Source organism: Diachasma alloeum, unplaced genomic scaffold (genome assembly GCF_001412515.2).
Source record: "Diachasma alloeum isolate Michigan unplaced genomic scaffold, Dall2.0 Dall_scaffold_00650, whole genome shotgun sequence".
Lineage (NCBI taxonomy): Eukaryota > Metazoa > Arthropoda > Insecta > Hymenoptera > Braconidae > Diachasma > Diachasma alloeum.
Genome location: NW_021680782.1, coordinates 14,018 through 40,714, shown reverse-complemented (window position 1 = coordinate 40,714; position 26,697 = coordinate 14,018). Strand labels below are relative to the sequence as shown.

At 38.1% G+C, this 26,697-nt stretch overlaps 3 protein-coding genes across 3 annotated transcripts; all 3 read right to left on the bottom strand.

Moving 5' to 3' along the window:
* Nucleotides 1-14,820: 14,820 nt before the first annotated feature.
* LOC107043969 lies at nucleotides 14,821-16,116 on the bottom strand. The gene is made up of 2 exons (XM_015265696.1): nucleotides 15,894-16,116; nucleotides 14,821-15,785 (listed from the first exon to the last, which is right to left on the bottom strand). The coding sequence occupies exons 1-2, from the start codon at nucleotides 16,114-16,116 to the stop codon at nucleotides 14,821-14,823; spliced, it is 1,188 nt and encodes a 395-aa protein (XP_015121182.1).
* Nucleotides 16,117-16,641: 525 nt separating this feature from the next.
* LOC107043968 lies at nucleotides 16,642-17,379 on the bottom strand. The gene has a single exon (XM_015265695.1). The coding sequence runs from the start codon at nucleotides 17,377-17,379 to the stop codon at nucleotides 16,642-16,644; it is 738 nt and encodes a 245-aa protein (XP_015121181.1).
* Nucleotides 17,380-17,880: 501 nt separating this feature from the next.
* Nucleotides 17,881-18,618, bottom strand: LOC107043967. The gene has a single exon (XM_015265694.1). It carries the CDS (start codon nucleotides 18,616-18,618, stop codon nucleotides 17,881-17,883), a length of 738 nt encoding a protein of 245 aa, XP_015121180.1.
* Nucleotides 18,619-26,697: the final 8,079 nt, after the last annotated feature.

The following is a 26,697-nucleotide window of genomic DNA, read 5'->3' as shown; positions in this document are numbered from 1 at the left end:
CATTTGGCAATAAAATAGCTGCAATGCCCGTCCATGCAATTGATACTATATTTTTCCCTAGACTTCGCCAATGATGATATAAACATTTATAAAGGAAAGTTTTTCCAGTTCCTCCTGGTCCATCAACGAAGAATAATTTTTTCATTCCATTTTCTAAACAATTTGTCATGTCTTGGAAAACATCCAATTGATCCTCATTCAATTTCTTCTGCATTTCATGTGTTATCAACAAATGTTCATTTTCAGTGTGATTATCGTCAAATTCATTAAATGTTTCTAAATCTTGTTCTTCGAATCCAAACATTAATAATGATTTATCTTCACTGTTCAATAATCGCTCTATATCGACGAGTACTTCTCTCTCTGAGGATTTTTCACATAGAAATTCTTTATATTTATTCCACAGTCCTTTCACATCGAGGTTATCACAAGTAAGCAACAGATAAGCGAAAAATTTCCTTAATGATACTGGCATCATCGTCGCACAACATTCATCCATCATTTCTTCAATATGCTTTGGACTGGTGATAAAGCCCAATTCATATGCAGCTTCATGAAAAATTTGACAAATGTTTCCATCCACTGTCTTCAGTTCTTCAAATGATGTTACTCCTGTCTTATACTGTAGCAACATTTTCAAAAAAAATCGTTCGACATCTTTTGGTGACACAGAATACATTCGAGTGACAGTTTTATCTGTCCCTCTTTTTCGCCTTTGCCAACAATGATTTTTTTGATTCCATGTGAAATGTTTTGGAATTTCTGGGTACGTATATTGTCGTGCAGTTTCATCCACTTGATTTAACTCAAAATATGCAGTTAATTTCGTAATATGTTGATTGGAATTAAGTGCATTTTCTTCTCTACCCTCTTCAAATCGAATGTACTGATGTCCTGGAAGATGAACAGGTAGTCTGATTATACTATGACTTATGAATCGCGTCGGTAGTTCTAACAGTCTCCAAGCAGCTTCCATTGAACTAACATATCGAGCGTCAATATAATCATTTATTTCATTCTTCATTTCCGTGCCACCCTTGAGTTGTATATTCATTCGATCATGCGGTTTATTGATGTATTTATACAGATATTTAATAGCCATGATTGATCCACAATACTCCACATTAATATGACATCCATATTTCGTCAGTAAATATGGATTATATGGTACACTGGAAAACCATCATTTTCAATTCTTGTCTCAGATATCAATTGCTTTGGAAATTTTTTTGAACATTTCTCATTTTTCACGTTCCAACATGGTGTCTTATCACTATGCGGACCATGTAACATATGCTTCATAACCAGTTCATGTAATTTCAGATTTTCTTCTTTATCAGGTATTTCTGCGCATATAAACTTGTCAATTATTTCCGGTGTTAGCATTTTATTTTTTTTTGCATAGAACAAATATGCAATGTGCATGTGGTAATCCTCGTTTTTGGAATTCAATGGTAGCTGTGTAACCAAGAATATCTCCAAACACACGACCGGATTTCATTTCATCAATAAATTGCATCAATTTTACAAAGAAAATTCGACAAACAATATGGGGAATATCCGAAGCTGAAAAACCTCTTGGTAGTGTCCGTAGGTAATTCACAATTTCACTCCAATTCGGATTAGCGGTTAGAGTAATGAACAAATCTGGTCTACCGATTTCTCTCGACATTGCCATAGCATCTTGATAATGCTGATGTTTCGATCTAGGTCCACCATCAAACGATGATGGGAGTATCATTGCCCGACCTAAACACACGCTATCTGAAGAATTCATCAAACTTCGTTCTATGTGATCCGTTAAACCTTGCAAAGTCTCTCTTCTGAATTGATTTGGATTTAATCGAAAGAAATTCAATCGATTCCATTCATTAACAATGTAACCATGAAGGATATATTGTTGAGTTAACTTTCCTCCCATAGTAAATGGATTGAAACGATGGTTCTCCAAAACTCTCAATTGCCATCCGAAATATTGAACAGCTGTCACACGTCGTTGATTACTTCTTACATTGTTGTTGATATGAATTGAATATCCATCCTGACCATGAGGAAATAATAAAGGAAATAGCATCGGTTCTGCATATTTTGATAATTTATGCATTATCTGACATTGCATCGTATTCTTTGGATAAACTTTGAATTCTACATTTTGGGGTACATTTCCTTCCTTGCCGGTTATGAGAATTGCACCTACTTCTGTTCTCGCTCCAAGACCGGATGGTAAGTCATGGCGTTTTTCTTCAATTGTGTTTGACGAAGATTGCTGAAAATATAGTATCGACTCACAATTTTCATTTTTTTGATATATTGCAGATAAATTCTTGTAGGCCTTGACATATTTATTTTCACTCATAATTTTCTGGATCATTTTCGTAATTTTTCTACTGGAATCTTCAAATTGTCTCAATTTCAATGCTTCATTCGGCTCACATAGATAAATTTGAGCATTTCTGAGCTTCTTTCCTTTATTAGGATGAAGACTGGTTGTGACCATGGCATCGACTTCACCTCTAATTTTCATAGATCCCACTCCATGATGATTTATTTCTTCCTTTGGACAAAATGAAGCCATAGCGAATGAATTATTATGAAATAGGATATATTTACGAAATCGCCGGCCTCTGTCACTATTAGCCATGAATAATCTTCGCATTTTTTTTTGAAAAATTGGTGTAGGATCTAATTTGATTTTTCCACCATGGCAGCAGTTATTCTTGACTCTCCCACATTCTAATTTGAATGATAATGCACCACACCATTGGCATTGTCGATCTAAACATCCAATGTTCAACTTCTCTGTATTTATTGACCTTTTTTCACCAAGATATCTCTTTAGACCTTTCCTTTTCTCCTTTTTACGCCTGTAATCATCCCGATTTCTGAGAGAAGTTTCAATCTTATGACATGCTCTGAACCGCCTGTTTCTTTCTCTTTTCGACTTTTTTCTTCTTTCCTTCTTCAATTCTTCAGAATGAGAAGATAGTTGACAATCCTGCTCTTCAACTTCCGAACGTTTACTATCTGGCGCATGTATATAATGATTACTCGTCCTTCTTTCAGATTTTCTCCGCTTTTTATTCAGCTGTTCAGAATGGTAAGACAATGGGCGGTTATCCAACTCACTCAGTCTCCTTTCCTCTCGTCCCAGTTTCCTTAATGTCCTTGGTTTAGAAATATTGTCCGAAGAATGAAAAGAATCGTTTGAAATTGTTTCCTCCAATTTTCTTTTTTTAACTCTTTTTCTATCTTTCTGATCCCCAACTATTGAACGTTCATCTCGTTTACAAATATAATAATTATGATTCCGTCTTGCAATTTCAGTCTTATGACTTGCATTATGTCGCCTTCTGCGCTCTCTTTCATTTGTTTTCCTTTTCCTACATAATTCTTCTGAATTTGAAGATAACGGACGTTTCCCATTATCACTCATAATTTCAGTATGTTCTGAAACGTATTACAGAACGAAATAATTCCCTTTAAACTCTTCAAAAAATCAATTCCACCACCAATACCTCTAATAAACTCTAATCACTCTCCCTTTTTCCAGTCTATTGTAAAAAAATGAAAAATTCAATGACTTGATTCCTTGTGTGAGTAATAAATTTTCTATAACTCCGCTCGCTTCCTCTCTTAATTCCTCTAACAATATTAATGTCCTCGAACTGATTCGTTTTCTTTGAATTCAATTGTATTCAAACCTGTGTTGACACTGAAAAAATTAAAAGAAAAATCTTTAAACAATAATCTTCAAACTCTCTAAAAAATCCCTCTATCAATCCAAAAAATCCCTCCATCAACTCCACTACCAACACCTCCGATCTCTCCCTTGCTTCCTCCTTCCCTCCATCCATTAATCTCAAAGTTGAGAATTAAGAGGGATCAAAAAATACCTCCATTAATTGAAAAATCTCCCTAACTCCACTACCAACATGACTAACTCTCAACAATATCCAAAAAAAATTACAAACATAAATCANGATTACAAAAGCATGTAAACTCCAAAATATCACAAAAACCTCATTACTTCAAGTTAAAAAAGAAACATTTTCAAAAAACCTCCCATCAACTTCACTACCAACACCTGTAATCCCTCCCTTACTTCCTCCCTCTTTATTTTCCAAGATAAAACTCTTCAAAAAATCCCTCTATCAATTCAAAAAATCCCCCTCACAACACCACTACCAACACTACTAATCACTCTCTCTATACCTCATTCACCTCCTCTTTATACCTTCACCACTCTGATGTAGCTCAATAACCAAACATAAACTCACATGAATTAAATTTCCAATTTCTGTTAATGTCCTCGAACTGGTCCTTGAACTGATCTTGTTGTCTTTGAGTCTAACTGTATTCAAACCTGTGTTGACACTGAAAAAATTTGAAGAAATATCTTGTTATAAAATTACAAAATTAATTCAACTCTAAAAAATCACAAAAACCTTATTCCTCTTGTTAAGAAAAAACCCTCCCAAAAATCCTCCAATTAACTCAACTACCGACACCGCCAATCCCTCCCTTACTTTCTCCCTCCCTTATTTTTTAAGATTTTTAAGATATGCACCACTCTTAGATGTAACTCAATAACGGAAAATAGACTCACCTAAATCAAATTTCCAACTGCTGCTAATGTCCTTTAACTGATTCGTTGTCTTGAAGAGATTGTATTCAAACCTGTGTGTATATTAACGAAAAAATTAATGGAAATAACCAAACAACCACCCCCCTCCATAGCCTCAATCAATGAAACTTGACTTACCTCAATACAATAGTAAAAAAAAATTCTCATCACGGAATTTAAACACTCATCGTCCACTGTCAATTAACTGATGTCCGATGTATACACTCAATAATTTCTTTTCGCGGTTTCCTCAATTTTTTCTCTGCTCGCTACCACCAATTTATCAATCGAAATGTTGTGACATGAAGTTAACTCTTTCTTTTTTTTTTTNTGTGTTAAATATCTCTAATTTCCTGATTTTTCTTGATTTTTGATGCTCTATCTCCTTTATTTTGCTAATATTCACGTTAAATTCCAATAAATTCAGCTAAATAACACGAAATATGAGAGATAGAATGTAAATTATCNAGAGGGCCCAAAAATGAATAGAATATAAGTAACCCCCCCCCTTTCATAAGTAATTCCATTATTTTTCTACATTTTTTATCTCCTTTATTTTGCCAATATTCACATTAAATTTCAATAAATTCAGCTAAATAAGACGAAATATGAGAGATAGAACGTAAATTATCAAGAAAAATGTGTAAAATATCAGTCATTCCCCCATTTTTGTTGATATTTTGCCAATATTCACATTAACTTTCAACAAATTCAGCTAAATATGTCGATCTTTTGCCAATAGTCACGTTAAATTTCAAAGTCAGGCGAATAACATGAAATATGAGAGATACGATATAAATTATCGAGAAAAATGTGTAAAATATCACTAATTTCCCGATTTTTCTTGATTTTTGATGCTCCATCTCCTTTATTTTGCCAATATTCACGTTAAATTCCAATAAATTCAGCTAAATAACACGAAATATGGGAGATAGAATATAAATTATCGAAAAAAATGTGTAAAATATCACTAATTTCCCGATTTTCCTTGATATTTGACCCTCTATCTCCTTTATTTTGCTAATATTCACGTTAAATTCCAATAAATTCAGCTAAATAACACGAAATATGGGAGATAGAATATAAATTATCGAAAAAAATGTGTAAAATATCACTAATTTCCCGATTTTCCTTGATATTTGACCCTCTATCTCCTTTATTTTGCTAATATTCACGTTAAATTCCAATAAATTCAGCTAAATAACACGAAATATGGGAGATAGAATATAAATTATCGAAAAAAATGTGTAAAATATCACTAATTTCCCGATTTTTCTTGATTTTTGATGCTCTAACTCTCATATTTATGGGAAAGAGGAGGCGTGCCCTGAATTTTTAGGCATCCCCTTAATTTTCAGGCGTCTCCTGAATTTTAGCCCTTATTTTTTTATTATATAGAGAGATATATATAGATATCAGTGATTATTGTGCATGTACAAATTGTGAAATGGATATTTATTTGTTCCACAATTTGTACACTTGATTTATGATGATAAATGACGAGAAATAAAAATAAGTCAATGTAGAAATAGGTAAGTATTGAAATTTTGAAAAATGCCATGAATCCATTCGTTCCAATGATTGCCAATATTTTGATTATGCTGCACAAATCACGAATAACTATGAATAAAGCGATAAATTCCAAAATAGATCTCGTGGGGTTAACAGAATTATCTGTTATGTATTTTGTAGCAAAACAAACTACATCATCGTCTGAAGTTGAACACAAACCAAAACAAACAATGATAAATCAACACAAAAAAAATGCTATTGAAATTTCATAAGGTGACAGCAAGGGCTAAAATATTTGCGTCATTATTACGTAATTGTTCAAGTGATAAATGATGGAGAACTTTGCCAATTGTAAATATTATTCAACTACCCTGTATTAGTGATCTACCATAACTATTATGATTACAATAATTACAATAATTATTTTTACAGTTTGCAATGATGGATGGGATGCTGCACTCATTCGAGCTCTCGACGATTTTGAAACGAGTGAGAAAAGAATGAAAAAAGAGGGCGAGTCATCGAAAAGAGTGACAAGGTATATATAACAATAATAATTATAGCATGAAATATTAATCAATGAATTCAAAAATCATTTATATACATTTTTCAATATGTTTAGGAATGGAAAGACGTTCAACGCGAAAAATGTGAAGGAAGAAAAATGATTTTGTGGAGAAGGACAACAGAAGGAATCGAATAAGTCATTTTTAATTAACAGCCGTTTCTAAGATTGTAGATGGTAACTCAAAGATATCCATCCATGTTTTTTTCCTCCCAATTGAAAATTACCAATACTCTCGATAAATTTCTCACATTATACTATTCATCAAATGGATGATTTTCTTGTAGACAAAATTAGGGATGAACCATAAAATGTACTTCATGGCAATTGTAATTGTATTGTGTGTGGTTAAAATATTTACACTTGACTATTTCGAGGGTAGAAGCGGTTTTCCATTTGCTTGAAACTGTACAGAAATACTTCCGCAGGACTGGGGATTTCCTATGGGCCCATTCGGATCCCATTCAAACTTCATGGGGATGCTCCTCAGGATCCAAGGTAACGAGAAATAACCGGGAAAATGCGACAATAGTATATTGTGCCTCTAGGGAGTAAAGAGAGTCCTTCACACGCGTCTAGATTCTATTTCTAGCGAATTCGTTAGAAATTTGTATTGAAATTCTATATGAATTCTATAGAGTTTCTATAGTATTTCCGTTTTAATTCTACAGAAAAATCCTTTTTTTGCGCTTATTCTATTAAATATTCTATAGGCAAAATTCAATATATTATTAATTTCTGTTACAATTTTTCTATTGAGATTTTTCTATTATATTTTTTTTTTTCATAAGATTTACTAATCTTTTTTCACTCGGATTCTTTAATGCAAAACAAACTCGAATCCGGCGGAAAAAAACTTGGAGAAGTTTTTCAAAAATAATTCTAGTAGAAAAATTTCAATAGAAAAATTGTAACAGAAATTAATAATATATTGAATTTTACCAATTGAATCAAAAACTGAGGGCCGGGATGATGAGTCCTGCTCTTAAACGAAAAATCACGGCTGAAAAGAAAGAGATGAGACTCAAGAAAACTGGAGAGTTGAAGAGAAAATGGCAATTGGAGAATGAAAAAAAAAAGATGGAAGAACAGAATGAAGAAGAAGTTGATAAATGAGCAAATCACAAAAGGAAATACATAACTCACATGAGGGGATACACTATGAATTAAAAAACTGATATGCTCATTCATCTACTCTTCTTCCATGTGAAAATTTTCAAAAATTAAAAAAAAAATCTGTTTCACTTTGATAGATTTCACTATAAGTATCAATTTCCGAATTTCTTTAAAAAAAATCAATTTAAACACGAAATTAATTTTCAAATTTTTCGAAAAACATCAATCTTAACATCTATGGAAATTATGAGAGTGAAAATGAATAAATAGTAAATTATTTCATTATTGAATGTTAATTTGGTTAACGATGAAAAAAATTGATGAATTCTATTTCTGAATAATAAATATAAAATGATTTATGAATATTCTTCACAAATACATCTTGACCATGCAGGAATTATCGATGAGTGTTTTTTTCAATTTTTATAAATTATTTGATACATAAAAACTCAGAATGAACCCGTGGTTTAATTAAAATCAGCGCTGTGGGGATCGTCATTCGATGCATAACCAAACAATTTTCTATGAAACAAAAGTTCCACTGATTCGCCAGTTACACTGTTGATACTTTGTTATTATTAGTACCCGGTATCTGGGTACCGCTATCGGCGTTGTGCATTCTCATCATCAACATTGATAAACAATGGATATAATATTGTGTCGCCTTTAATTAGTAGTTGATTATATTTTGGGAAAAACTAAAATGGATATTGACAGTTTTACTAAGCGCAAAATAAGGCTAAAAGATGAAGATTCCATGTTTCAATTTTCTGCAGTGCCTCAACTTCAGGTAAATCGTGAGTTATCTACTATTATTTTCTATCTCGTCGATAATGTCTTTGATTCATTTTTCAAAAAACACTTTTCTTCTCTATCCTTTCATATAATTCAAAACATATTCTCTAACCTCAACAATTCATGAGTGACGATTTTTTATTCATAAAAAATTGATTTGTATCCGATGAAATATACAATCTATTGAGATTATGATTATTTCTATGGGAGATATTAAAAATTCAATAGATTTTCTATGATATTCTTCGGCATGAATAGTCCAATTTTCTTTTCTCTTGTTGTTTATTATGAGAAACGAATGAAAATATAGAAATTCTAGAGATTTAGATGGGAAGATTATCGAGTCCTCTTCCTACCGGTCTATCAAAACTCTATTCTCTTCTTGAGGAATGTCTTCAGTAGTTTTTAAAGCATCTGATGATTCCTCTTCCTTGAAATTTGATTTATCAGGCTTTGATGGGTCATCTAGACTCTTCTGAATGTTTTCAGTTTTGAATCTTTTTTTGAAGCACTTGAAATGTCTTGACTTCCAGAAGAAGGGTTTGAGTCACTTGAATCCTTCTCCTGGGTTAGAAAATCGAGATCTGAGTACATCATTGTAGGAATATCCTGTAAGGACGATGGAGTCTCAGAATTATCATTGATCCTACGAGTGGGGAAGAGTGTCTTTTGGGCCTTGTAGTACTCCACGTGAATAACTCACGTTTTCTTCTTCGTCTCTGGCTTATCCAAGGGAGGAGATGGTGAGGCTGAGTACAATTGGATGAGGGTTTCACTGCGTGTTCTTATCGTGGAGATGTTTCTGATGGGAATTCTGAATTACAAGACGTCCTCAACAATTTATGCTCAAGAATTTCATAGAAATATCAAAATCTATTAACTTTTCTATTTAATTTCTCTTATAGAAATGTTGCCAAAAAAACATATATAATTTTTCAATAGAATTCTAATTGGATTGCAATAGAATTGCTATAGATTTCCAATAGAAAATCAATAGAATTGTTATTGTCTTTTCTATTCAATTAATTATTCAATTATTACTACGTGCAATCTTCGATAAATAAGTTTCAGAAAGTTGGGCGTTTTTTTCTCAATTGTAGTCATTAATGAAACTTCTGTAGTACCCTTTTTCATTTTACAGGAAATAAATGAATTTGATAAAAAAAAAGAAAGTTGATACCACATAGGAAGACATCTGTGAGCTTCAAGATAGAAAGAAGAAGGACGGAAGAGATTATTCATCACGACCCAAACGTTGAAGTCCCTGGCGACTTTCAGGGGCGAGTCTTGCTTTGGAGATGTCTACCAAACGGCAGTAATCGATTTGCTTGTGAGAAAATTATGAGGGAAATGGAGAGGCCTGTCATCATGAACAACTTACCAACCCTACCAATGTTAGATGGAGATGGTGGGACAACACAAAATGCTTCAAATGAAGGGCAGAAGAAAAAGAAAAGACAAAACAGGTGAATAGTCCTACAGAAATAGTATATTGTGCCTCTAGGGAGTAAGGTATTTTCTGACGAATGTGACGTAAATAACGCGAGCCGAAGGGGAGGGTTATTAGTCACATGCATCAGAAAATACTTTACTACCGTGTGGCACATGATATTTTATGCCTCACGGTGGAAAACCGCGATTTAACTGAGCGAAACGAGGTTAGAATCGCGGTTTTTCCTCCCTAGAGGCATAAAATATAAAATTGACTCCAAAAAAATAGGGATGCTTTTTATTTAGTTTCATTCAAAAATGTTGGATCAATTTTTTGTCCACAGAAAAGATTCAGTACTAAATTCTTCTTTTTTTAATACAAACAATGAATAAAAAAAAATCTTAAAAATTTAAATCTTTTCATAATAAATAATTTTTTTCAAACTTGTCGAAACCAAAATTTTGTATTTATCTGGGATAATGATAATATCGAACTGCAGCCCAAATACTTCTCATCATTTTAATTTATATAATTCATGAATTTCAAATTACTCATTTACCTATCAGTAGTGAGGATATATTCCTTGTAATGAGCAATCATGATTTAATTCTTACCTGAAAGAATAAAATCATGATTGCTCATTATAAGAACTATATCACTCTTTGAATATTATTCTGTTAGTAATCAATAATGATGTTCAAATGATTTTCTTCACAGAATCCATAAATAAAAAAAATTGTCTTGGTACTCTAAACAAAAACGTCGTCAATACTTGAATAGATTGAATTTACTGGAAAATCAGTTAGAAATTTTAAAAATTAATTATGAATTTCATGATTTGTAGAAGGAAGGGGAGACGAGGCGTACGCAGGCGAAGGTCAAAACGAATATTGATGAGAACAAAATATTACTGATTCCTGTCGACTCTAAATTTGCTGCTTAAATTGAATCATACATGAAGGATTGAGAAATCTAGCAAAACTAAATAATTCGACGAAATAATTCTAAGAAAGAACTAATAATTCATCACAAATTATTTGTGAACCACACTCCTGAACAACACTTGACTGCATGAACCCCCGAGAAATCCATTTTTTTTTCAATTTCATTTGACATTTTTCAAGTTTCATTTTTCATTACTTTTTACTTGTGGATCTTTTTTTTTCTACTCTTGTGCTTTTTCTCCCTCTCCCACTCATCCAATGCCTTGATGAGACCCTCATCACAACCATCATTGAGCACTATATGAATTATTATAATAATAATCATACATGATAATTCATCGGCTTCACTCATATTATTTTTTATGATGATATCAATTCAGCAAGCGTGAATTGAATGGAATGATTTCCACAAATCACAATCTCCTTTTTAGTCTGTTAGAAAAAAATTATGTTTTTTAAATTTTCTCTCAGATAACTGAAGAATCGCTAAAAAAGTGGGAGAGTCAATGCGTTGTACGTCTCTCGGGTACACATCAGATGTTTTCTTAAAGCCACTCTCGTACATCAATATCGATTGATTCAAATGACAATATACCCATTTTCGTGACATATTTTGTATTTTTAATGCTATCCAATGTTAGAGAATCACTTTATCACCTAATTTTTGCTTTGATAATCAACTCATATGAGTAATTTACTTCAATTTTCCTTAATATACTTTTCGTGTACCTCTTGAGCAAGTAATCATCATATTTCTCTTTATTTTATAGAAAAATTCAAATCTGTTGACTTTATATTAAACATCTCCAAAGAAATGTCACAAAAAAAATGAATAGAATTTTCCAAAAGCAATTCCAATAGAAATTCAATTGAATTGCTGTTGGTTTTTCATTTATTTTTTTGTCATACGTTCACGTGTTAGAATTTTTTTTTTACTTTTATTTAAACATATCGAAATTTTGAAAAAAATCTCCGTGATGATGTCTCAAATTTTGTATGAATTGTCGATTGAATTGATAAAAAAAAAAGAAAAAAGGATCAAAAACCATTATTTTGTCAGCCTTTTCCATTCTATCATGTTACGGTTGTTATTTCAAAGATAGCTTGAAATAATTCAAATATTAATTTATGCATTGTCTTGTTTATGATAACTAGAATTTATTTTGTCTTATGGTTTCGTTGAACATTATTTTTTTGTTATTGCTTCGCATTCGGATTCAATAACTTCTCTCGATTTCATAGCTGTCCGTGCATAAACTGTAATTTGAACTCCTGAATGAACATCCCACTCGAATTCACAGAGATCATCGTAATTAAATACCGTGTTTAATAAATTGACTCGCCGTCGTTTATACGGTATCGCATTCTGGATATGTATCAGCTGAATCACAAAATTATTATAATCATCATTCAATTTTTATCTTTTTCTCTCTGTCAAATTTCATCAACTAACTCTATGATTGGGAAAGCGGTCGATAAATGACTGGATGTAGTCTTGATCATAGATTAAAACTTTCGACAACCTCGATTTTGGTCCAAAATATCCATTGAAAAGTACGAAGCAGAAACACGATGTCCCATCGATTACCTGCCGTCCAATGTTCCCGAAAATCATCCCTGTTAAACTGATTCCAAAAAATGGGTAATGATTATCCATTGTAATTTTTCCATTGTAAATTTCTGAGCGCTCGAGAAGATCATTACTCACGTATTTGGGACACCTTCTTCAACATTGATTGGTAAATGTGGGAATTCTACTCGTATTGCCATCGTTTGATTACAAATATTAAATGCGTGGCTTTTATAACAGACGAGATCAGCGTATGAAGTTGCTCGCAACTCTCTCTTTTTTTTCTCTATAGATTCTCTCAAAATAATTACGAATTTCTGTTGGAGGATGTTTCTACTTTTTCCATTTCTGCACGCTTCGCGCACAAAAAAACGCCTTCTCCTCACCAGTATCATAAAATAGCGTACGATACACGTGAGAAAAAGTACTTCTTGAAGAGTGTGATTACAGACCTCGCCTTAGGCTCGCCCTATAACCCTCACAATCATCGACAAGTACTTTTCGCTATTTCGAGATTCCAGTGATTGAAAAAACAATGTTCACAAAAAACATTCTTATAGATGGTAAAAAATGAAAAATGCATCTTTATCGATCATATTGGATTTTTTTTTCTACCATTTGCAGCACTAAAAGATTAAAAAATTTCTTGAAAGAAAATCTATCCTAAAATTTTATTCTTTCTAGCTATTTTTGAATATATTTCATAATATTTTTTCACTGGTTCCTCATCCATTCACTATTCTTTTTTACACAATTATTGGAACGTTCGTTCTCCCCCCAGACGGGGCAGAAAGTGAGTCCTATCCTCCCGAGGGGAGCGCTTTCCGCCGTAGGGATTCACTTTTCCCGAAGAAGTATGAACTTCCGGGCGGCTACACTGATAAAAAAGTTCACGAAAAATTACGTGACAACTCACGTAATGGGGAGGCGAAATGTGAATCTTGAAAATTTTTACTGAAGTTCGAGAAAAATTGTGCTATAGGATGATGAATTTTACTGAATCCGAACGTAATTTCCACCGAACGGATGATATTTGTGGATTTTTAATGAAAAAGTACACTAGAAATCATAAATTTTACCAGCCACTCACGGAAGATTTACTTTCATTTCGCTATAGTTTTACGTGAGTCCGTTCCGTACTTTTTCTGTTGACCTTGGCCCCCATGTGAACATAAGGGCAGACACAAAGAAATTACGTTTCGACTCGTAATTTTTCGGAAAAGTCAGGACTGAATTATTACGAAAACTACATGAAAATCAGTACAGAAAACATTGGTTTTTGAAAGAATGCAATGATACATCCCGCTTACGTTTCTGAACGCAATTTTCACGCTATTTTCATTAAAATTTTCCTCATTCATTTCTCTACGTGTATATGAAAAAGAATTGTGCAAAATTAATCTTTAAAAAAATATTTTCCACTCAATAAATGAACATCGGTTACTACAAAACGTCAACGTCAACCGAAACGCTTCGTACTAATAATATTTCGGCGAGAGTTAAACAAAAAAAAACCGATGGAGAGCCGGGATTCGGGAAAGGGTTGAGAAGTTCACCAAAAAAATAAATGTCACTGTGCGCGTGGGTAGAGTCACAATAAAAGTCTATATTTCTCATAAAAATGTAGAACTCAGTCAAACAAAACAAATTTAGAAAAAAATAATCACTGTCAATTAATAATCGGTTCGAGACACGGTAGAGATTTTTCACGGTTGAGATATTCACAATATTTTGAGATATAATTGCGGAGCGAGATTTGTACGATGCACACTTGTCACGAGGCGATTAGAGAAGACAGCGGAAGTGACGAGATGGGACAAGTGTCGCGGCAGGTGCCGTCGGTCCCAATTAATTGGACACGGTCGGCAACCCAGGTCCGTGTCCAGGAGGTGCTGCCGCTCGTAGTCAGCGGACCAACCGGCCGTGACGTGAGGCTGAAGCCTCAACATTCTTCCCCCGTCAGCAACTTGGTGGCCAGGTTCTCGAGAAAGCCATGATAGAGCCTGAAACACTAAACAGAGAAGATCAACAAGGCCGACTAAAACCAGCATCTATTCAGCTGGTAGAGATCGGCAACGGAACCAGCTTAGAGATTGGCCTAGTCAGCGACGTCACTGCCGTCTTGATGGTCACAACTCTGGAGAGGCCATCCTTCCCAGGGTGTAGAGCTGTGACACGTGCGAGGGGCCACTTCGACGGCGGGAATCTTTCATCAGAGAGAAGAACCAGAGATCCGATGCGAATATCGTTGGACGGATGATGTCACTTGGAGATGGACTGCAGCTGCTGCAGATATCCTGTAGACCACTGCTTCCAGAAGCACTCCCGCAACTGCTGGATAAGCTGCCATCTAGAGAGCCGTCCAATGTTGAGATGATCCAGTGAAGGTTTCGGTAGAGCTATTAGAGCTTCTCCAATCAAAAAATGCCCCGGAGTGAGACACAACACGTCGTCGGGGTCCTCAGAGAGAGCCTGTAGAGGTCTGGAGTTGAGCACAGCTTCAATCTGGGTAAGCAGCGTAGAGAGTTCCTCGAACGTCAGTGTAGTATTCCGAATCGTTCGAGAGAGATGATACTTCACTGATTTTACCGCTGTTTCCCATTTTCCTCCAAATCGAGGGGCTCCAGGTGGATTGAAAGACCACCGCGTACCGTCTTGCAGACAAACTGCTGTGAGATGTTGGAACTCCTTTGATCCAGCGGAGAACAACCTCTTCAGCTCCTTGTCTGCACCAACGAAATTCGTTCCACAATCACTGAAGAGGTTCCTGCAACGACCTCGACGATTCACGAATCTCTGATAGGCAGCGATGAACCCATCAGCAGAGTAATCGGTGGCAGCTTCCAGATAAAGTGCTGACGTGGCCATGCAAATGAAGATCACTAACCAATCCTTTTGGGTTTTATGACCACGCCCCTTCCACGTCTTGATGGACACTGGTCCAGCGTAATCGACACCAGTGTTAGAGAAGGCACGTCCTGAAGACAGACGTACCGGTGGAAGCTGCCCCATCAGTTGTTGAGCACGTACTCCACGTTGGCAGGCACATTCCACGCACTTGAGAATGAAGGATCTTACTGGCGCTCTTCCTCCAATAATCCAGTAAAACTTCCTGAGATGCGTCAACGTGAGTTGAGTTCCACCATGCAACGTTCGCTGATGAGAGTCCCTAATGAGAAGTTCAGCCAGCTCGGAATCTGTAGGGATGATCGCTTGTTGTTTACTCTCTGGGTGCAGGTTAGAGAACTTCAATCTCCCGCCCACTCGGAGAACACCTTGATGGTCTATGAAGGCAGTCAGTTTGGTCAACGGATGAGACCTCCCAAGTTATTGACCACGATAGATCATGCTGCACTCTGACTGCAGATAATGAGCCTGAGTAGCTCTGACCCAGTACAGCCTAGCTGCCTCGATGCCATCAGGACTGAGTGAATCCACGAGCATTTCACCTGGTTTCCTCCTCATGCGAGCAACAGCACGTTGACAAATTGCTGTTATACGCAGCAATTTGTAGAGAGAGGAGTACCTGGTGATGAGATCCCAGAGAGTAGAGCCCATCGAAATGGTAAATATGGATCCGGGTTTCTATTCCAGATTTGCTGACGGATCCAGTTTGGCATTCTCTTTGGGCCATTGAGAGGAGTCTAACTGCAGCCACTTTGGACCCGTCCACCACAGTTTATGAGCACTGAGTTGAGCCACAGTGATGCCCCGAGAAGCACAATCAGCAGGATTCTCCTTACCGTTGATGTATCGCCACTTCGTTCCTGGAATCAGTTCCTGTATGCTGGCTACCCTGTTATGCACATATTCCTTCCACCGGGAGGGATGAGAGCTGATACACGCCAGGGTAACAGCTGAATCTGTCCACAGGAACACAGGAGCGTTATCAAGGTTGAATTGAACATGCACATACCTTGTGAGTTTCGCCAGCATGACTGCGACGTTGAGCTCAAGTCTCGGGATGGTGAGCTGCTTGAGAGGAGGCACTTTGGTTTTAGCAGTAGCTAACGAGATACTCACGCCATCCGAGCTTGTCACCTTCACATATACCACCGCAGCCATCGCTTTTCGCGAAGCGTCTCAGAACCCGTGTATTTCCACTAGAGCATCCTTCTTCACTCCGAAGCAATGAGGAATGGAGATATTTTCGACCTGAGACAGCTCCTTACGGAATTGGGTCCACTTATCCGAGATTTGTGGTGAAAGCGCATCATCCCAGTCCAGCTTCTCAACCCAGAGACGCTGTAGGAGTGCTTTTGCCCTAATCACCACAGGAGAAAGTAGACCTAGACGGTCGAACAACTGAGCTATCTCAGACAACATATTCCTCTTCGTCACCTTTGAGTTGGCCGGAAGGTGGATTGAGAACTTGAATTGATCTGTGTTTGGATCCCACTTCAGACCAAGAATCTTCGTGGTGGAATCCTCTAGCGGCTTGTGATCCTGGGAGACACCTTCTGGATTCAGAGATCTGAGTAGAGACGGACTGTTGCTATGCCACTTTGCTAGAGGGAAACCACCAGCTAAGCAAAGATCCCTCACTTGCTTGGAGACTTCTAGAAGATCACTCTCCTCTTCAGCACCATCACAGATGTCATCCACGTATCTTCCACTGGTCAACGGAGAGATCGCTAGAGGAAACCGATGTCCTTCGTCCGCGACCAGTTGGTTGAGAACTCTACAGGCTAAGAATGGGGCCGATTTAGTCCCGTAGGTCACGGTGGTGAGCTGGTAGGTGTTGATCTGACCTTGAGAATCCTGCCACAGAATCTGTTGAAGAGGCCAGTCCTCACGATGCACCTTGATTTGACGGAACATCTTCGTGATGTCCGTCATGAAAATGTACCTGCTCCGCCTGGATGAGAGCAGCACTTCTGCAGTTTATCTCCAGTGTGTTGGATGTTATTGAGAGACACCCCTGAGCTGGTCTTACTAGAGCCATTGAAGACGACCTTCAGCTTCGTTGCTTCACTACTTTCCCTGAGAACACCATGATGAGGAAAGTAGTACATAGGAGTTGACGAATAAGCTTGCCTCTGAACAGAACACCGAGTGGAGACACNGATGAGAGCTGATACACGCCAGGGTAACAGCTGAATCTGTCCACAGGAACACAGGAGCGTTATCAAGGTTGAATTGAACATGCACATACCTTGTGAGTTTCGCCAGCATGACTGCGACGTTGAGCTCAAGTCTCGGGATGGTGAGCTGCTTGAGAGGAGGCACTTTGGTTTTAGCAGTAGCTAACGAGATACTCACGCCATCCGAGCTTGTCACCTTCACATATACCACCGCAGCCATCGCTTTTCGCGAAGCGTCTCAGAACCCGTGTATTTCCACTAGAGCATCCTTCTTCACTCCGAAGCAATGAGGAATGGAGATATTTTCGACCTGAGACAGCTCCTTACGGAATTGGGTCCACTTATCCGAGATTTGTGGTGAAAGCGCATCATCCCAGTCCAGCTTCTCAACCCAGAGACGCTGTAGGAGTGCTTTTGCCCTAATCACCACAGGAGAAAGTAGACCTAGACGGTCGAACAACTGAGCTATCTCAGACAACATATTCCTCTTCGTCACCTTTGAGTTGGCCGGAAGGTGGATTGAGAACTTGAATTGATCTGTGTTTGGATCCCACTTCAGACCAAGAATCTTCGTGGTGGAATCCTCTAGCGGCTTGTGATCCTGGGAGACACCTTCTGGATTCAGAGATCTGAGTAGAGACGGACTGTTGCTATGCCACTTTGCTAGAGGGAAACCACCAGCTAAGCAAAGATCCCTCACTTGCTTGGAGACTTCTAGAAGATCACTCTCCTCTTCAGCACCATCACAGATGTCATCCACGTATCTTCCACTGGTCAACGGAGAGATCGCTAGAGGAAACCGATGTCCTTCGTCCGCGACCAGTTGGTTGAGAACTCTACAGGCTAAGAATGGGGCCGATTTAGTCCCGTAGGTCACGGTGGTGAGCTGGTAGGTGTTGATCTGACCTTGAGAATCCTGCCACAGAATCTGTTGAAGAGGCCAGTCCTCACGATGCACCTTGATTTGACGGAACATCTTCGTGATGTCCGTCATGAAAATGTACCTGCTCCGCCTGGATGAGAGCAGCACTTCTGCAGTTTATCTCCAGTGTGTTGGATGTTATTGAGAGACACCCCTGAGCTGGTCTTACTAGAGCCATTGAAGACGACCTTCAGCTTCGTTGCTTCACTACTTTCCCTGAGAACACCATGATGAGGAAAGTAGTACATAGGAGTTGACGAATAAGCTTGCCTCTGAACAGAACACCGAGTGGAGACACGAGCCGACTGCTTCTCTTCAGAGACCCTCAACCCTCCTGAAGCCGAAGCCCCATGTGCCAAGATCATCCCCTCAGATCGACAGCCGAACTTCACGCTCCCGGCATTCCCCGAATCAGTTAAGGCTGGAACATGCACCATGTGTCCCAGATCTTCGTACTCCTTGAGAAAAACACTATATAGCTGAAGGGTCCGTTGATCCCTCTCCATTCTCCGGAACAGGCTGGAGAGACACGCTTTAGCTCGACCATAAGAGTCGCCAAGCTCTGTCGGAGAACGTGCAAGAGGCAGGCGAACCACAAAGCGCCCGGAGCTGTCTCGTGAATGGGTGCGCTGGAAAAACTCGTCACATTCTGCCTCTTCTTTCGTGAGATCACTATCTTCGACTTTTGGGACCTCCTCCTGCAGCCAGAACGAAGTGAGAAAGTCGTAGAGTTCCTCGTTGCTGACTGCACTGTGATTAGAGCTGGCCACCATTTGAATCACCGCTGATGTAGGTCCTAGTACCACCCAACCGAAGATAGTGTGCATTGCTATAGGGAAGTCTGAAGGCCCCTTGATGATCTGTGGCTCCACAATTGATCCGAAGAAATCCGCGCCGATGAGAAGGTCAATAGGTCTTGGCTCCATGTAGTCCGGATCAGCTAACTTCAGTCCCTCGAGATGGCTCCAAGCTTGAGTATCCGAGACTGAGAACGACGGCAACGATGATGTGAGATGGTCAAGAATGTAGGCCTCAATCTGAAGATGTTGGTCTGAGTGCAGAGACTTCAGAGAGAACTGAGAGAATTCCTTTGAGAATGACCTTGATCCACCAATACCAACGACAGATAGCAAAGCTGGAGACTTCAACAAACTTAGCTTTACCGCAAGATTATCTATAAAAAATGATAACTCAGATCCCGGATCCAATAGCATCCGAACTTCACAGCAACAGTCATTCTCTGAAACGAGAGAAGCTAGCGCTGTTGCGAGAAGAACACCTGGTCTGAGTTGAGATGACGATTCATGAACTGATAATGATACAGATGGAGAATCACTTGACAGCGACGGCCGTAGAAAACGTTCTGAAGTTACCGGAGCCGCTGTCGTTGAAGTCGTTGGTTGAGAAGATCACTGCTGCACTGATGAAAGCCCCGGAACAGCGGACTGTATAGGACGAGTACCAGACTGAGACCACTGACCTTGAGACTTCAACTGGTCTGGTTGAGATGTGTCCAGAGGACCATTCTGAGGACGTGTGATGTGGATCATCGAGTGGTGACGCTTGTGACACACAACGCACGTCTTCGTGGTCCTACAGGCACGAATGGAGTGCTTCCCCAAGCAGTTGAAGCAGAGGTACTTCTTTTCGACAAACTCCTTCCTCTTTTCCGGCGACAACTGCTTGAATTTGGGGCACCTATCGATGAAATGCTCATCTTCACACATGGAGCAGGCATTGGCGGTCATGTCTGCCCATGACTGCGAACTCGACCCGCGAGCCTGTGGACCCGCACTGCCAGTTGAGACATTCAGCACCTTTGCTGGCTTTGCTCTGGGTGGCTGAGAGGACACACTCGAAGTTGGCGTCTTGGGAGCGTGCAGAGGATGCAGCTCAATTCTCTCCCTAGCTCTTGCTCTACTCAACATAAACTCCCTGAGTTCCGCGTACGTTGGAAAGGTAGTAGTGGATCCGATCTTAACTTCCCACGCCTCCAACGTCTTAACATCCAACCGGCTTGAGATGATATGCACCAAGACGTCGTCCCTGTGCTCCACAGGGCGCCCCAACGAATTCAGGGCGTTGAGAGCTTCGGTGGTGGAGTTGAGGAGCGCATTAAACTCCTTGGCCGTACGGTTGACGATCCTCGGAGTGGAGAACAACCTTTCCAGCTGGGTAGAGATGAGGAGACGTTCATTGTCATACCTCGCGATAAGCATATCCCAGGCTGGAATGAATGAGTCTTGAGCTACCGGCAGAGTTGAGATCAACTGTTTGGGCTCGCCAGCAAGAGAAGTCAAAAGATAATGGAATTTCTCGACCGTAGAGAGGTTACTGTTGCCGACGACCATCGAGAGGAAAAGATCTTTGAAGGGTGTTTACTCGGAGAAGTCCCCTGAGAAGGTAGGCAGCGAGATCTTCGGTTACTGCCTTTGAGTCACCTGAGCAGACGGAACTGATGCAGCGGGCCGACGAAACGACTCCGAGAGGTCCGCGGTCTCATCAATGGCCTTGATTAGTGCAATGAATGACGTACGAGCCGTGGAGTACCGCTGCAAACAGATATCGTATACCCCCTGCTTCACGTAATCGTCCTCGAGCACCTCCGCGCTATCCTTCCCAGTGAGCAGCCTCACGTGCTGCTCCTCGAAGTGGCTCCAGTAATTCTCCAGGATATTCAGCTTCGACTGCAACTCCGTGACTGAGAGCTCCTTCACTGCCGCTGACGATGATTCCGTATAGAGAGACTCAATAAACTTTGCCCCACTGGCTTGAATAAATATTCTCCCTGCGAAAGACATGCTCACCCGATAGCAAATACAAATTCAGCAAGCAGTGAAAGCAGCAAACAAAAAAAATCGTAGAGAACGCAACAGTGGAAAAAGCACAGCCAATAGCGGAACAAAATTGAAATCAAGCAAACGTAGCAGCAAAGTTCAGGGAAAATCAGTAGCGAAAAATAATAATAATAATTGACATCCCTGTGAAAAGGTTCGATGGCAATAGTGATGGTCGTAGAACTTCAGCAAACAACGAGAAGAACAAAAAAAATCTGCTTTTGAAGTGCTGGAGAAAATATCACGGCGCCCCAGGTTGAGTGTCACTGCTGGAGTCCCATAATTCAGTGGCGCGCACAAATGTCAAAAGTCTGAGATGAGCACCACTGCACTGCTACGGCACGCAGGGGAGGAGCCACGTGGAAGGAGTCGATGGGCGGAGTCGGTGGGTGGAGCAAAGGAGGTGGAACCGACACACTAATTCCCGCGCTTTTCCACCGACACCACGCGCACTAATGTTTCACCAAAAAACCAATGTTCACTTTTCCCGATTTATCCGGCTCGAAGGACCAAATGTTTCGGCGAGAGTTAAACAAAAAAAAACCGATGGAGAGCCGGGATTCGTGAAAGGGTTGAGAAGTTCACCAAAAAATAAATGTCACTGTGCGCGTGGGTAGAGTCACAATAAAAGTCGATATTTCTCATAAAAATGTAGAACTCAGTCAAACAAATATTTACAAAAAAATAATCACTGTCAATTAATAATCGGTTCGAGACACGGTAGAGATTTTTCACGGTTGAGATGTTCACAATATTTTGAGATATAATCGCGGAGCGAGATTTGCACGATGCACACTTGTCACGAGGCGATTAGAGAAGACAGCGGAAGTGACGAGATGGGACAAGTGTCGCAGCAGGTGCCGTCGGTCCCAATTAATTGGACACGGTCGGTAACCTAGGTCCGTGTCCAGGAGGTGCTGCCGCTCGTAGTCAGCGGACCAACCTGCCGTGACGTGAGGCTGAAGCCTCAACAGACAACGAAAGGAGAGATTATCGACGAATAAAACCGGTAAATCAATCATGAATATTAAATAATCATTAAATTCAGACTTAAAAGTTATCTACGTTCATTATTCTGACTGAAACATATTAGCAGGATGGAGACAGAAAATTAATGGACACGATAGTGACGCTTTCTCCAACCTCATTTGGCTGGCCACCCAGGCATTCATGTCTGTGGGATGGTTCCACGAAGTAATTGAGCAAAAAATAGGTATTGTGAAATTATCTGTAGAATGAATAAATATTATGTTCAGGGCCAGAAATCTCAAAAATGAAAAATGAATTGAGTTTTGAAGAGAGGGACACTTCTGTCACTGATCAACCCGTACTTTAGGGATTAATTGACCTTTTTTAATGACACTGAAAGGAAGAAATTTTCTGTTGAAGAAATACGGCAAATTCTCTTGAGAATGATGAATTTATAAATTAATTATAAACAGATTTTGAGGAAATGAAGAATGGTAAATTCACCGTAGCCTGTTCAACTCTATTGCGAATTCAACTGAAAAATGGTATCAGTCATTGTGACTTTGGATATTACGAGAACATCGAGAGCACCAGAGGAGAAGCATTCTTCAAGGTCAGAATGGTAAATTAACAATAATTTTAATTTTGACTAAAAAATTTAAATTCATCAAGTACGTTTATGAATTCACCAATTTTTTTACAAGTTTCGAAAAAAAAAATCGCCAATTTCATGGATGCCGATCCTATAGAGGACGTCCTGGTTGCAGGTGGAATTTTATAAACTTTTATTGTTTTTCTGGTTTTCCTGGATATTCTATAGAAAAAATGTCATCGAATTTTGATTTCTATTGAATTTTTCTACTGAAATTTTTTTTATTATAAAATAATTGATTGAAAATTTATTCCGCTGGATATGTTTTTGTTGTTTCGCATTACAGGATCCAAGTGAAAAAAGCAAAAACTTGAAAAATTTGTATTCAATGATTTCAATAGGAAAATATCAATATTAAAATTCAACAAAAATCATCAATAGAATCTCTCAATTGATTATTAGGAGGGGGGGGGGGGGTAAATAGACCCCCTTTTTGTTCGATTTTTTTCATTTTTTTTTCATTTTTTTTTCAATTTTTTTTTTCAATTAATTGTTTTTTAATGTTTTTTTTTAAATTTGTTTTCTCAATTTTTTTTGTCGGTGAAATATAGAGGGGGGAGAGGGGGTGAATGGATCGTGTGGGTAAAATAGACCCCCTTTTTTTTCAAAATTTTTTGTTTTTCCAAAATCATTTTTCTCAATTTTTTTGTTTTTTGTTTTTATTTCCATTTATTGGGCTAGGAAGCGGAGGTAAAAGGATCGTGTGGGTAAAATCGACCCTTCATTTTCCAAATGACGCTGAAGGTACAATCGCCTATCGCCCACTTTTGCATTAATATCTCGAAATCTAAGTGAGATAGTAAATTTTTTGTCATGACCTCTATTGTAGCCCTCAAATCGCTCTGCATTAAATGTCGTTAGGAAAAATCAGTTATCTTCACGTAACGAATGATTTTCATATAATTTCTATGATCAAAACGATAATTTTGAGCCGTCATACATGTTGGGTTTCATCATGGATCTATTTTTTTTTTTTACGTGGAAACGTCTTCCATTTCATGACGGGGGGTCATTTTCAGAATTACTCACGACGGCCAGCACCATCTATTGGAATTCTACAAAATTCCGGAGTTTTGTAGCGAATTAGAGGGAAGGCAAGAGTTTATAGAAATTTCGAGGAAATTGAGGAAATTTCTATAAAATTCTAGGGAATGCAAAACATTTGTAAAAATTTGGAGGAAATTCAGAGTGTTCCTAGAAACTTTGAAGAAATTCAGGAAGTTTTCAGAAAATTTGAGGGAATGGAAGAAGCTTTTAGAAATTTAGAGAGAATTCAGGGAGTTTCTAGAAATTGTGAGAGAATTCAAGGAATTTTGATAAATTTCGATAAAGTTCAGAATGTTTCTATAAAATTTAAGGAAATGCAAGGAGTTTCTAAAAATTTCTACAATTTTCGGGGAATTCGAGGCAATTTAGTGAATTCCTACTAAATTCTAGGGAATGCAAGGAGTTTCCATAAATTTCGATTCAATTCAAAGAGTTTCTCTGAATGTTAAAGATATTCAGGGAGTTTCCAAAAATTTAGAGAGTTGACGTAGTTTCTCGACATTTCGAGGAAATTCGAAGGGTTCTCTCAATTTCGAGGTAATGCAAAGAGTTTCTATAAATTTTTAGAGAATCAAGGCAATTCCGAGAAATTTCTGGAAAATTCAGGAAGAGTTTCCAGAAATTTTCAGGAAATTCAGGTAATTCCTAGAATATTGAAGGGATTGCTAGAAGTTTCTATAAATTTTGAGAGAATTCAAGGATTTTTTTAGAGATTTCGAGAGAATTCTAGAAGTTTGAAAAATTTTAGGGGAAATCGAATGAATATTGAGACATGTCGAGGAAATCCAGAGATTTTCTAAAATTTCCGAGGGAATTCAAAGATTCTCCAAAAATTTCAAGGAAAGGAAGAAAAAATCGTAATCGGCTGTATCCTTGATGAACTGAAAAAAAATAAAAAAATAAGGGGGTCCATTTTACCCTCAATCTACTCATTATTTTCATTTTTGAGGCCCGTTTTGTATTTTTAGTGGGTAGTTTTTGAAGTTAAATGTACCCTTTTCGAGTGACACAGTTGATGATAAAAACATTTTTTCCTTATGGGGTCCATTTTACCCCCCCACCCCTATCATCAATACTAAACCACACCATAGAGGATAAATTAGCCTTGTAAAAATTTTTTGGTCAACCATTAAGCATCACTAACTTATCTTCCATTCATTTCAGATATCAACGACGAACGCTTTGAGAAAAGCTCTGTACTTTTTCGACGAAGCGAAAAAATTAATGATGACGAGATACTTGAGACCCTATTGTTTTGAAGCTAAATGCACTATCGAACAAAGACTAACCAAGGAGAAGCAGCTCCAGAGGGAAGAAAGTGCGAGAAAGAAGGCTACCTCCAAGACGGTTGGATAACAAAGTGCCAGTGAGAAAAGAAAGGATAGCGAAGATAAGGAAAAAGAAGAACTGAGAGAGAAAAAGCGAAAGAAAGCTGCAGAACAACAGCAGAAGTGGAGACTAGCGGACCAGGAACGTTTAACCCAAGGGACAGATAAGAAGACAATTGATTAAAAAAAAAAAAATTCAATTCACTCCTTTCGATTAAATAATCTGATAATAATCTAATACTAATAAAAATTATATTCACGTGAAAAAAAAACATAATTAAATCCAGAGAAGAATTCTAATTTGTTCAATAGTAGCTGCAATGTAATTTGTATTCGGAAGAAGAAATTAGATGAATCTAGAAGCCAAAATCCTTCAAATTCTTCCCTTCTTATCAATTTAGATAGGGAATTTTGAGATAAATGTTTTGAAAGAGAAAAAATCGAAATCAGTACCGTAATTTTGGAGATATGGCATATGGTAAATCTTCATTTAAATATCTCCGGAACTACTGGGCCGATTTAGTTCAGTTTCAATCCCAACCGTCCATTATCATAAGACGAAGATCCTGTCCAAATTTCAAGTTGATATCTCCTTTTTTGCGAAGGCTAGAGAGCCTACAACGATTTTTTGAAAAAAAACAGAAAAGTAGAAATATCTCAAAAATTTTGCAGGTACGGTCATGTAGGTTCTGATTGATCTGGATAGGGGACATCAAGGCGAATATTTTGAAAAAAAAAAGAAATCGGTCCACTAGCTTTTGAGATATTATACATAATCGATTTTCATAAAAAATAGAATATCTCCGGAACTGCTGGGCCGATTCAGCCCAGTTTCAATCCCAACCGTCCGTGTCATAAGACGGAGATCCTGTCCAAATTTGAAGTTGATATCTCCTTTTTGGCGAAGGCTAGAGAGCGTACAACGATTTTTTGGAAAAAAACAGAAAAGTGGAAATATCTCAAAAACTTTGCAAGAACCGCTATATAGGTTCTGATTGATCTGGATAGGGGACATCAAGGCGAATATTTTGAAAAAAAAAATCGCCAACTAGTTGTCGAGATATGACACATAATCGATTTTCATAAAAAATGGAATATCTCCGGAACCACTGGGCCGATTCAGCCCAGTTTTAATCCCAACCGTCCTTGTCATAAGACGAAGATCCTATCCAAATTTCAAGTTGATATCTCCATTTTTGCGAAGGCTAGAGAGCGTACAACGATTTTTGGAAAAAAACAGAAAAGTGGAAATATCTCAAAAACTTTGCAGGAATGGCTATATAGGTTTCGATTGATCCAG

What these genes read in the sequence shown, in the direction of transcription:
- LOC107043969 (XM_015265696.1), bottom strand. Translation starts at nt 16,116, where the DNA reads ATGGGCTCTACTCTCTGGGATCTCATCACCAGGTACTCCTCTCTCTAC. An exon ending in GTGCAGCATGATCTATCGTG is followed by an intron (nt 15,786 to 15,893) that starts GTCAATAACTTG and finishes ACCTGCACCCAG; the next exon opens with AGAGTAAACAACAAGCGATC.
- LOC107043967 (XM_015265694.1), bottom strand. Translation starts at nt 18,618, where the DNA reads ATGTTCCGTCAAATCAAGGTGCATCGTGAGGACTGGCCTCTTCAACAG.
- LOC107043968 (XM_015265695.1), bottom strand. Translation starts at nt 17,379, where the DNA reads ATGTTCCGTCAAATCAAGGTGCATCGTGAGGACTGGCCTCTTCAACAG.